Source organism: Rhododendron vialii, chromosome 6a (assembly GCF_030253575.1).
Source record: "Rhododendron vialii isolate Sample 1 chromosome 6a, ASM3025357v1".
NCBI classification, from domain to species: Eukaryota; Viridiplantae; Streptophyta; class Magnoliopsida; order Ericales; family Ericaceae; genus Rhododendron; species Rhododendron vialii.
The window spans coordinates 5723523-5734638 of record NC_080562.1 but is presented as its reverse complement, the minus strand read 5'-3'; the positions used below and the strand labels follow the sequence as shown (position 1 = coordinate 5734638).

General features: G+C 35.1%; 1 protein-coding gene across 1 annotated transcript; it reads right to left on the bottom strand.

The window, feature by feature from the left end:
- Positions 1 to 2331: 2331 nt before the first annotated feature.
- On the bottom strand, positions 2332 to 8227 carry LOC131331178 (patatin-like protein 2). Its single transcript, XM_058365058.1, has 7 exons — positions 7979 to 8227; positions 6603 to 6784; positions 6327 to 6513; positions 3748 to 3909; positions 3187 to 3489; positions 2626 to 2801; positions 2332 to 2510 (listed from the first exon to the last, which is right to left on the bottom strand). The coding sequence occupies exons 1-7, from the start codon at positions 8132 to 8134 to the stop codon at positions 2441 to 2443; spliced, it is 1236 nt and encodes a 411-aa protein (XP_058221041.1). The 5' UTR covers positions 8135 to 8227; the 3' UTR covers positions 2332 to 2440.
- Positions 8228 to 11116: the final 2889 nt, after the last annotated feature.

Genomic DNA, 11116 nt, shown 5'->3' with positions numbered 1-11116 from the left:
ACACAAATTAGTTTATTACTAGCCATTATCCTATTGTGTGATCTAAGATCTTCTCCACGAGATATTTCCTCCCCAATAGCTAGCTATGTCATGTCCCATAAGATCACTTCCTTTTGCTGTCGCAGATACATCTAAGTTATGTACCGTGTATGTAACTAGGGTTCACCTATCTTATTCATCACTTTACAATCATCACAATTATTACTGGACCTCCGCCAGTTTTAATTCATCACTGGGCTAACTTTGCCAGTTTCAAATCATCACATCCAACTCATCACATTTCAAAATTTCGCTTGCAGGCAATCTAAAAATGAAACTTTCCAATTTATCCAATACCTATTATCGTTTAGGTAAATTCTATTCGCATACCACCCATGTCTCTAGGATCCAATCTAGCATATAAATCAAGAGTCGGAGAAATATACAAATAATCGCAATGATAATTGAAATAAATAATAAGCATAGAAATCACGTAACGTTTTATAAATGGGCCGTTGCCCTTAATCTTATATGGCCAAGAAATAAATTTTATTAACAGAAATCTTTATTTATAAAGAAAAATAATTTTGTACAATTACTAGTAAGTCTAGGCTTATTTTAGTATCTTTTTAAAATACTTTCTTATAATACTAATATAATAGATAAGGGTCAAATAATACTTTATATTATAATGACATTATCATTTTTTTTGTTACAATACCTATTTAACATTTAAGTTGAAGAAATAAAAGTAAAACTATTATCACTATCTAGTGCTTTTATACAAATAAGACAATTAATAAAAAAAAATTTTTTTGTTCTTTTGCAGAGAGAAAAAACATTTGGAAAATAATTACTACCAATCAAATCCAAACTCACCCTAAATCTGCAAGTGGGAGCTGATTAATTATGAGCTGTCCGTAAGTTTGCTTTTACTTTTTTTTTTGGATAGGTAACAAAATTGTACTAATACTCAACAAAGGATACATCGAGACGGCCAAAACTCTAGGTGCAAGAAAGAACTTGAATAATAGAGAATGGCCAAAAAGCAAAGGGAAAAAGAAAAAAGATACATCCAATAGGGAATTGAATGAAGCCCCAAGAAGAAAGGAGGAGTCATCATCCAACTCCCAAAAAAAACAAAATACCAACTTTCACACATAAGACTCCTCTTGAACCATTAATCAATACATGGTCAAAAGAATAGCAGGATCACTTTCCAAAAACATCCTGAACCAGATAACTCCATGGTGATCAACAGGAACAGTTGAGAAGCATCAAAATATAAGAGCTTAGGATCGTTAGCAGCATCAGACCATGAGCAATAGCAAAGCATTAACTCCGACAAGTCGTTAATGATAAAATCCGCATTGAAGAACCCTTCCAGACAACATAACAGCTGCACCAGCAACATAGCAACAGCAACATTGCACACTTCCATGTATTAGGCCATGGCACAATTGGAACCATGGCCATCAAAGAGGACCAAAATCATCATCATACATTCCAGAATTACCGTAGCATAATTATCAGAGCAACATCTTAACTTCAGAGGAGTGGCATGGCAAAGTAGTAGTTTAATTTGCAGCAGAAAGGAGAGTAAAAAACAGACCTCCAATTCGGAGAGAGCAGGCTGGATATACAACTCTTAGCCCTCCAAGAGTTTGGAGTTGCAAGAGTCATGATCAGGCACAACACACCAAAGCTGGAAAATCCTCCAAGCAGCAAAAGCAGATTTGTGACCCCTCCCAAAACATCACCAGAATAGTAATGCAAATAGGAGCACTATTACAAGCAAAACAAAACTGATCATCTTGAGCAATTGCTGTCATTTCAGTAGGCAAAGAAATAGGACCTTTTCAGCATTTTCTTCTGGATTAGAACTCCAGAACATCTTATAGCCCTCCCAAAGATAGGAGTTGAAAAAAAGGGAACATTGCAGATCCTTCACAGAGAGAAATCGACACCTTAACAGATTTGCTTTTATCTTAATAGTACTTAACAACTTATGATTCGAGCTAGCGTTGTCATTTAGAGTTGATTGATTCCTTAATCAAAACACAAAATGTGTACGTACTTATCAACCTTGGGATACAACAATTGAAGCTGTCGTGATTTGTTTTAACTCATCTCATGCATCAATTATAATCATACAATCGCTAAACGTTGGATTATTTTTTGCCAAAATGGTAGGAGATTTAATTCTTACGAAAAACGCATACAACAAAAGACTATCTCAAATGGAGACAGCGACAGAAACATTTGATTAGTACGTTTGATGATTTAATTTAACACGATCGACGTGCCCGAGTATGCCATGTTCTTCATGGTTGAACATGAATTTTATTTCCCAACGGAAAGGCTTGTTCATTTTGGGTTTTAAAACTCCTGTGCACAATCTGTAATAATTGAAGGAGTGCTACAAGCTATTTTCTTTTGAAAAATACAATCAAGATTATTCTCAGACTTTATTTGTGTGGGGCGATTTTAACTCTCGAAGCCTCCTTTCCTCCGACAGTAATCTTGCAAACCTACAAGGTGAATCATATATGATGATCAGTAATTTTCCCCACATAAGAATTTGAATTAATTAAATAATTTATATAAAATTTTTAAATTATTATTATTTTTTAATTTCTTCTATACTTTTTCAAAGCATCTTCATTTGTGCCACCATTTCCAATTGGCTCGGCGAGTCCCGTTTCCAAATTTACCCTCGAAATTGGCTTCTTCAACAAGCTTTCCCCAATTTCAACGAGTTTGTTCAATTTCTTCCTCGTGGAAACATCAATAGAAGCATCTGTCCCAGTTAATGTATCTTCCTGGTAATAATGTTACACTGATCAGCTTCATATGAAAGTTTAAGCATGGTTAATCAAATAATTAACAAAAAATAAGTCTAATCTGAACGGTCTTAACTTCTTTTGTACTTGTATTATTTCGTCTTTACTAAATTTTTTTTTAATTTTCCAAATCGAAGTTAATATTTTGTTGGCTTTTGTGGATGAGAAAATAAAAACAAACACATATATAAGTTGAAAGAAAATTAATAAAGGCCTTTATTTCAAGAAAAAAACGTGTTCCATGCATTCATGTTTGCATACTGACGGCTAATCAGTATGATATTTGGTATTACACAAACTCGATGAGTGAAGCGAAGTTAACGGTTCGTATCGCTTGATCATCGGAAACAGATGATCGACTTACTTGTATGCGGAGGTAATTATCTTTGGACTGAAGAACTTGGAAAACAACCGAGATATGAAAATCAACCATATCAGCACTTGCTTGAGTGAAAACGTCAACTAAAGGAGTGGATCCCCCATGGAGTAACCAACCCAAAACACCCCATTTGGCTGCCATTTTAGCACTGTATTTTTCTTCCACCTTTGGCGAGCCAGTGCCTAATGAAATGACCAGAAATCGTCCATAATCCATGGGTTTAATTGGGAAGAATTCCGGATTTTCACTGAAGATCTGCTTTGTTACTTGGCTTATGGCTACCAAAGCCTGGAAATATAAACCATGGCATCAAAGTTTATTAGTTCAATTCTTCACTATAGACAGAGACCGATGCAGGATTTTAATTAATGTCGGAAATGGGGAACATTAAATAAATATTACGGAAAAAACTTCGTAATTTTTTGTGAACATAGACATACTTAATAGCAGAACAGTACTATCACACGAACTCATCGACCCTTTGGCCCGACAGTGACAAAATATCGCGATTCATATTCAGTTTTTGACAATAGTTGTAGCATATACCGGATTATTTGCAGCAACACCACCGTCAATTAGATTGAATTCATGAACGTTTCCTTCACCATCTGGGTTGTTGAATTGGTGGGCTGGAAGATACGTTGGGGCCGCAGATGTGCTGATACATATATCATACAATCGAGCATCCAATTCCGGTGATTTCTTCACCTGTACAAGGTTGGAAAATACACCATAATTACCTATTACCTATGTTAACTTTGCCAGCCCTTTAGATAATTAGAATCTTGCATTTTGGTGATCAAGGGTTTTTTTTTCTTGTGCTTGTGGCGTGCTTTTGTTGTGGCGAGGGACTAAAAAATCCCAACAGAGGTGATGTCCGAAATCATCCGCTAGAACCGGAGTATTTTGGCAGGGAGAAATTCAAAGCCTACCTCGATCGAGTTCGTAAGAGCGACGTAAGTTTAAGACTATACTTTTACATGCCTATGCTATATATGAAGCCTATTTGAGTCTTATGAAAACCTATGGGTTTGTTCGTTTGGGGTCTCAAAATCTCGGCACACGGTTCTCAATCAATTTTCTCTATCTATAGGACTTCGTCAAGCTTTCTCAACTTGCTGTCCGAAAATACAACTCTCTTTTTGAGGAAGCCAAAGGTGGTGGGCTGGAGTTCGTGAAGGTTTCAAGCTCTGCCGTCCCGGCCCCCCATACTCACGTTCTACATAAGCTTCAAGGCCAAGGATCTTGCCGACGGTGGCGTGGTTAAGACCTATGAAGCAGAGGTGTCAAAGGCAGTGGCTCGTGGTCAGTGGTATCTTTCAGGCTCAAAAACCTAGCCAGGATCATGATGAACAAGAAGGTGAAGCAGCATGGGTCTGGAAAGAAAACTATTTTTTGTCGAAGACTGGTCAGAACTCAATGGAGACTAAGAAATCGGTAGAAGAGAAGAGGTGGGACTTTGTGGAGGCCATGTCCAAGTCCGATGAACCGGAGAACTTCAATAGGGAGAAATACAAAAGCCTACCGCGATCAAGTTCCTAAGAGAGACGGGTTCGATGTTACGCGGCTTACGCCCCACCCCACCCACCCACCCCACCCCACCCACCCCCGGTTTCAAAGCAACGTTAACAACTTCCGTAAAAACTTATTCACGGAGCTCCGGGAACAAGTTTTTTCACGAGCTCCTGCATCTGTTCTTGGAACAGTTCTTGCAGTTGCCAGCTCTAGCTACAGGGACTTGATTTCGGTTTCTTGATTTTGTTTTGTGTAGTCTCTCTTGGTATAGTAAGGGATAGCCTTGTGGTTAATTTGTTTTGTTGTTTTCTTGTACTTTCAATGAAATTTTAACTTTTCGAAAAGAGAAAAAAGAAAAAAGATTACTCCTACCCATGGAAAAATACAAGAAAGGTATATATATTTTCGTAATTTCCTTTTTCTTTTCTTACAATGGAACGGGTCTTGGTCTTGTATGTAATAATAATAATAAAAAAAAACTTCGAACTATTTTTTAATTAATAAGATTGCAAGGTTTCTATATTCAGGTAGACTATATATACCCTTAAATTACATGATTCACAGTCAAAAAGCAAGACCAATTAAGAAAGATCAATATTTCTGGTCAATCTCAAGACTCCGGTCAATTTGAGAACCAAAAAAAAATGTTTAGGTGAAGAGAAAGCTCTTAATTTATACAACCATACTACGTACTAGGAATTGGATTCTCTTCGGCCAATCCTATACATAGAATGGGCGGTCGAGTTTCGGCATGTTTTGGGCCCGAGTCAATAATCCAAATCATTTTACTTTTTTGGAAATGTCGAGAACATATACTACGCCAAAAATTAAGTTGATCGGATAGTGTTTGAGATGATTTCAAAATTAATTTGTTTTACTCCCTCCGTCCCCTTATTATAGTCCAGTATTCTATTTTGGGCTGTCCCTTAATAAGTGTCCATTTGATAAAGTTAGTGGGTAAAAGTTGGTACATTGTCTATTTTATCCCTAAAAGTATATTCTATTTTAAAAAGTTAGTGAGTAAAAAGTGTAATGATGATGGGTAAGTAGGAAAAGTGGAGGAAAAAGTTGATGTGAAAGGTATAATGATGATGTTTTTTTAATAAGTTGGAATTACGAAATAGGACATTTAAAAAGGGACGGAGGGAATAAGATATATGGATTTAGTGGATTTCAATCAGTCTCTCTCTCTCTTGGGCAAGATAAATGAGTTCTAAAATAATATCAAACAGTATCCGATCAACTTTATTTATGGCGTGATATACGTTCGCGACGTGTTCTAAAAGTGAGTGGTTAAGATCATTGGCGCAAATTTGAAAAGGGCCCAAGACGGGCCGAAACTAGATCAATCTAGTCGATTCATTTATTTTTCTCGATAGATGTCTAGCTTACTCTTAAATAGATGAAAAAACGGTATCGCTAAGGGGTGTGGCAAGCACAAATGACATCAATCACCACACCAAACACTAACGCTCCTGGCAAGAATATATATATATATATATATATATATATATATATATATATATATATATATATATATATATATATATATATATATAGAGAGAGAGAGAGAGAGAGAGAGAGAGAGAGAGAGAGAGAGAGAGAGAGACCTCATAGGTGGAAAAAATGGTTGGCTGCAAATGCTTGATATCAAACGTTGGAATGACAACATTTGTTAAGGTTTGATGCAACCATGTCTCTCCGAGTTTCTCCCTTATAATCCCATGAAGGTATTTTCCATTATATTTTGGTCCCATTATTACCTTCAACAATCTTAGTATCGATCCAAATACACCCCTGCCATTTATACAAAAAAATATGCTCCTTAGCAGAGAATTATTTTTTTCGAAATGGGCGACCAATAAACGATGCAAAAATAGTACTACCCTTTGCGCGAGAAGATCTTGGGGCTGTGCTCCATGTAAAATTGTTTGATCTCTTTTGCAGTAAAGAGAGGGCGGTTGATTTCATTTGGAACAGTTAACATAGCTGTCACAAGATCACCGGTGCTTGTTCCCGCAATCACATCAAAGTAATCAGCAAGTCTTGCATGTTCTCCATCTAACTCCTAATTGTTCGAAAGGTTGCATTATTTTGATTAGTATAATTCCACATCATTAGTTGTATTTTTGTAACAAAATGATTCATAAACAAAGAGAATGCCAAGAAAGAAAAAAGGAAAGAAAAAGGGATATGTCTCAACAGAGGATTTCTCCTCTAAGAATCAAAGAAAAAGTGTTTTGATTATTATAAACTAGCTAACCTCTTAAATAATTAAAAAGGGCAAATTTTTGTAGTCGTCCTCTAGTTTTACGGTTGTCTCAATTTTGTCCCTTTAGTTTCAATTGTCTCAATTTCGTCCCTGTAGTTTGTTTTATGTTCCAAATTGGTAAAATCGTTAACACTGTTAATAAAACTAACGGAAAAAATATGATTAAAAAATTAAGTGCTCCAATTTTCAATCTGGTTGAACCGGTGCGAAGATCTTATTTTTTTGATCATTTTATCTTAAATAGTCATAATGTATTTTTGGCTTTAAGGACTTTCAATGAGCACCCTAAGAGAGCCTTGAAACTAAATAACGAGTCTTCGGGTGCTCGTTGAAAGGCCTTAGAGCCAAAAATTCATTAAGACCATCTAGGATAAAGTGATCAAAAAAATAAGATCTTTACACCGGTACAACCGGATTTAAAATTGGGACACTTAATTTTTTAATCATATTTTTTCCGTTAGTTTCATTATCGGTGTTAACGATTTTACCAATTTGGAACGTAAAACAAATTAGAAGGACGAAATTGAGACAACCGTAAAACTAGAGGGACGACTACAAAAATTTGTCCAATTAAAAATGATTTTCAAGTTGAGATATTGAAGGGTAATTAAGCAAATAGCCAAATATCATTAAGGGACGTGCACTCATTGCATTTTCAATTAAACCAGCAATATATATAGGACCGAGGGAATAATCCGATGCTATTTATTCTAGAATTGGAAATTTCTGATAAAAATGTTAATTCCGAAAGCAATTGGATTATCTTCGGTCTTTAATTTGGACTAGACGGACAGTCAAAATGTGAACAAATCCACACCATTTATTGTAGCAATGATCAACTGTCTCGTCTAGTCCAAAATTTGGATTTCAGACTATAGAGAATCCAAACCCATTCCAACATAGTAACGAAAAATTAAAAATATTGTATCCCAAAATCGAGCCAAATTACTCTCTCTCTCTCTCTCTCTCTTCAACTTAAGTAGTACATACCTGAAGTTGGGATTCAAGGAATGCAAGGACAGTCGCAGGAATGATTCCTCTAATACCACCTCCATCGATGCTCAGAACTGTCACCAAGTTTCCATAAGTTGGTGGCTGAATTTTAACAACAGATGAAGAAGTTGAATCCAGCAGTACTCTCTCCATTTCCAAATGCCTTAATAATAGAATTATACTATATAATAGCTGTGTCTAGTCTGCTAATTAAGGAAAAGATCGAGCAACTGTGTTTAAGCTTTCTTTCAGATTAAATGTTGTTTTGATTTTCCCGCTGCCTAGCTAGGTTTCCTATTTATAGACCTAGTACTTAATTAATTACGCACGCGCGTAAATAATTCATCATTCTTTCTTTACCAAGAAAGTTGGAAAATAAATTTTCAATATCTATGAGAAAGTTCAGAGATGTTGTGGAACCATAGAATCGTGGTGGGGGCACCGGACCTAAGTCACATTCTACGCGTGCGTGTATTTGAGAGAAAACAATAATTAATTGAGTGTGAAAACATTTTTTTAAAAGTAATCCAAAGTACAAAAAAATCGTGAGAGCGAGAATTGAAAGCGGGAGCAGAGGGCCTATCAAAGGATTTTGTGACTAAACAGCCCTTTAGACTCTTGCGCATAAAATATTCTCCTATGAAATCATCTACAGTCCAAACAGCCCCTTAGAGACTCTTGCACATAAAATATTCTCCTAATTAACTCATGGCGACACAAGAGTTTACTTACGTGAGGAAACAATAATTGTTTACATAAGAGATGACGAGAGGGTTAGGCTGTGGAATTAATAGGTCACACAAACACGTCTTCAAGCCATAGAATTAATCTAGAATTAGTCATCATCCACGTTTCTTGACTTGAGTTTGGTTATTGTCATAGTCGCAATATTTGGAAAATAATTACTACTTCCTCCGTCCAAAAATAAGTGTTCGGCGCACAATATTAGGCTTTCAAAAAGATGCATTTGTTTCGTTAAAAAAATTAATTTTTTTCACAAATCAATAGATAGCAATAAGTTCTATTAGATTGTGAAAAAAAAAAATTTTTAATAAAAAATATGCATGTTTTGTAAAGCGTAATTTTGCGCGCTGAACACTTATTTAGGGATGGAAGGAGTACTAATTTAATTCAAACTCACCCTAAGGCTCGTTCCACTAAGGAAAATACTTATTTTTCAAATAAGTACTTACTTTTTTGAATGATGCATTGTGAAAGAATGATTTGTCTCGTAAAACAAAAAGTAAGTATTTAAAAATTAAGAACTTTAGCGGAATGGAGCCTAAATCTGAAAGTGGAAACTGATATGAGCTGTCCGTAATTGCTTTTATCTTAATACTACTACACATACAATTAAGTTGGTACCATATGTAACAACTTATGATTCGAGTATTGTCATTTGGAGTTGATTGTTTCCTTAATTAAAACAAAATGTATACGTATAACATGCTTACCAACCTTGGGATGTGAGAAATTTTTGGGTACCGGATCTAGATGAATCAAAAACTCAATAAATTTTGACGCAAAACTAACAAACGAGGAAAAAAATTCAAATAAAGACAAAAATTAAAAAAAAGTCTTAAAAGTATTTTTAGTGCTTAATGGAATGGGGTTAATTAGTTTGTTTTACCTGATCATGCATCAATTAGTATTATCATACAATCGTTAAACGTTTGATTAGTTTGATGATCTAACACGATCGGCAAGCCCACGTACGCCAGGGTCCAATGCTAAAGTGATCGCCTTGGTGGCTGAACATGACTTTTATTTTCCGACGGGAAGGCTTGTTCGTTTTGGATCTCAAAACTTATGTGCACGGTCTCCAATAAATTTTTTCTATTTAACTTTTTTCACTCATTACTCCCAAAAATATATCTCAAAATTCAAACCGAACATTCAATCGTTTGTCTTTTTTTTTTACAAGCAAGTTGGATATGCACATTAATTTACGTCATCTTTTGCTTCTTTTTTTTATTTATTATAAATAACTTAGATGTCTAGGTTTTGCGCATATCGACTAATTCTAAGAGTTCAACCTCACCACATACTTACAGGAAGTCCAATTAGAGCCGAAGCAGAACTTCGTATGAACTGACCCCAAAAAAATTGAGAACACCTAAGAGACTTTATAAGAGAAAGTAGGCCATAAGTCTCAAGACATGACCACCAAACCAACCCATTGGGATTACATGATATTATGTCACGCTTAATGATTATTATAATTTGTATTGTGTTTGTAATGTTTGAGAAATTTAATTAATATTGTTTCTCAGCTAGCTTATAGAGTTCTTAAATGCAATTGGCATAAGCAAAAGTAAAAACCTTGGCATTTAAGCTTTAGCAGACATGGTTCCGGGAATTAAAACCTTTTCTTCTTTTTTGTGTGTGTGTTTCCATAATGATGGCTCTTTTTCAAAAAGAAAAACTCAATGAAAACAAGCTTAAAAACTTCAACCAAAAGAATTTCTCTACGTTTTCCAAACAATTCACGCTATATTTTTGGTATTTTTTTTGTTATGAGATTTTTGTTCGTCCTTCCTGAATTTTTTTGTGAAATCCACGATTTATTTTTGAATTAATCATCCGTCTAGTCGAGAGGAGTTTAAAACAGCTGTTTGATATATTTTTCGTCTTTATTGAATTTTTTTCAATAAAGACAAAAAAAGGAATCAAACGGCTGGGGTTTTTTTTTTTTTGCTTCTATTATAATTTTGTACTTTTAATTGAGATTCATTTCGTCAAGATGGATGATTAATCCGAAAAGTATGATGCAAATCTAACAAAAATTCAGAATAAACAAACAAAACACACAAAACGAAGAAGAAAAATAGGTGTACAAGAATGGAGGCAACTACGTGAAAGTTTCCGTTTGACCAAAAAAAAAGAGAATAAATCAAATGTGGGCCAATAGACCATAATTGGGTTGGGTTATTGAAATTATGGGAAAATGACGGCCAATGACGTGTTTTGATTACTAATATCCGCTAAGGACATTTTCAGCATTAACAAATATTCTTAGCATGTTCTTGACGAGTATTAATTATCAAAACACATCATAGGCCCTCCTTTTCCCTTGTTTGATTCTGGCTGTCCAACCAAACAATGTTCTTGAGAATCGCAGAATTTTTTGGCCCA

Coding starts and splice junctions, on each gene's coding strand:
- LOC131331178 (XM_058365058.1), bottom strand. CDS start 8,134: ATGGAGAGAGTACTGCTGGATTCAACTTCTTCATCTGTTGTTAAAATT. Junction 3,910..6,326: donor CCATTTTTTCCACCTATGAG/GTCTCTCTCTCT, acceptor AACCTTGTACAG/GTGAAGAAATCACCGGAATT. Junction 2,802..3,186: donor ATAATTACCTCCGCATACAA/GTAAGTCGATCA, acceptor CATTATTACCAG/GAAGATACATTAACTGGGAC.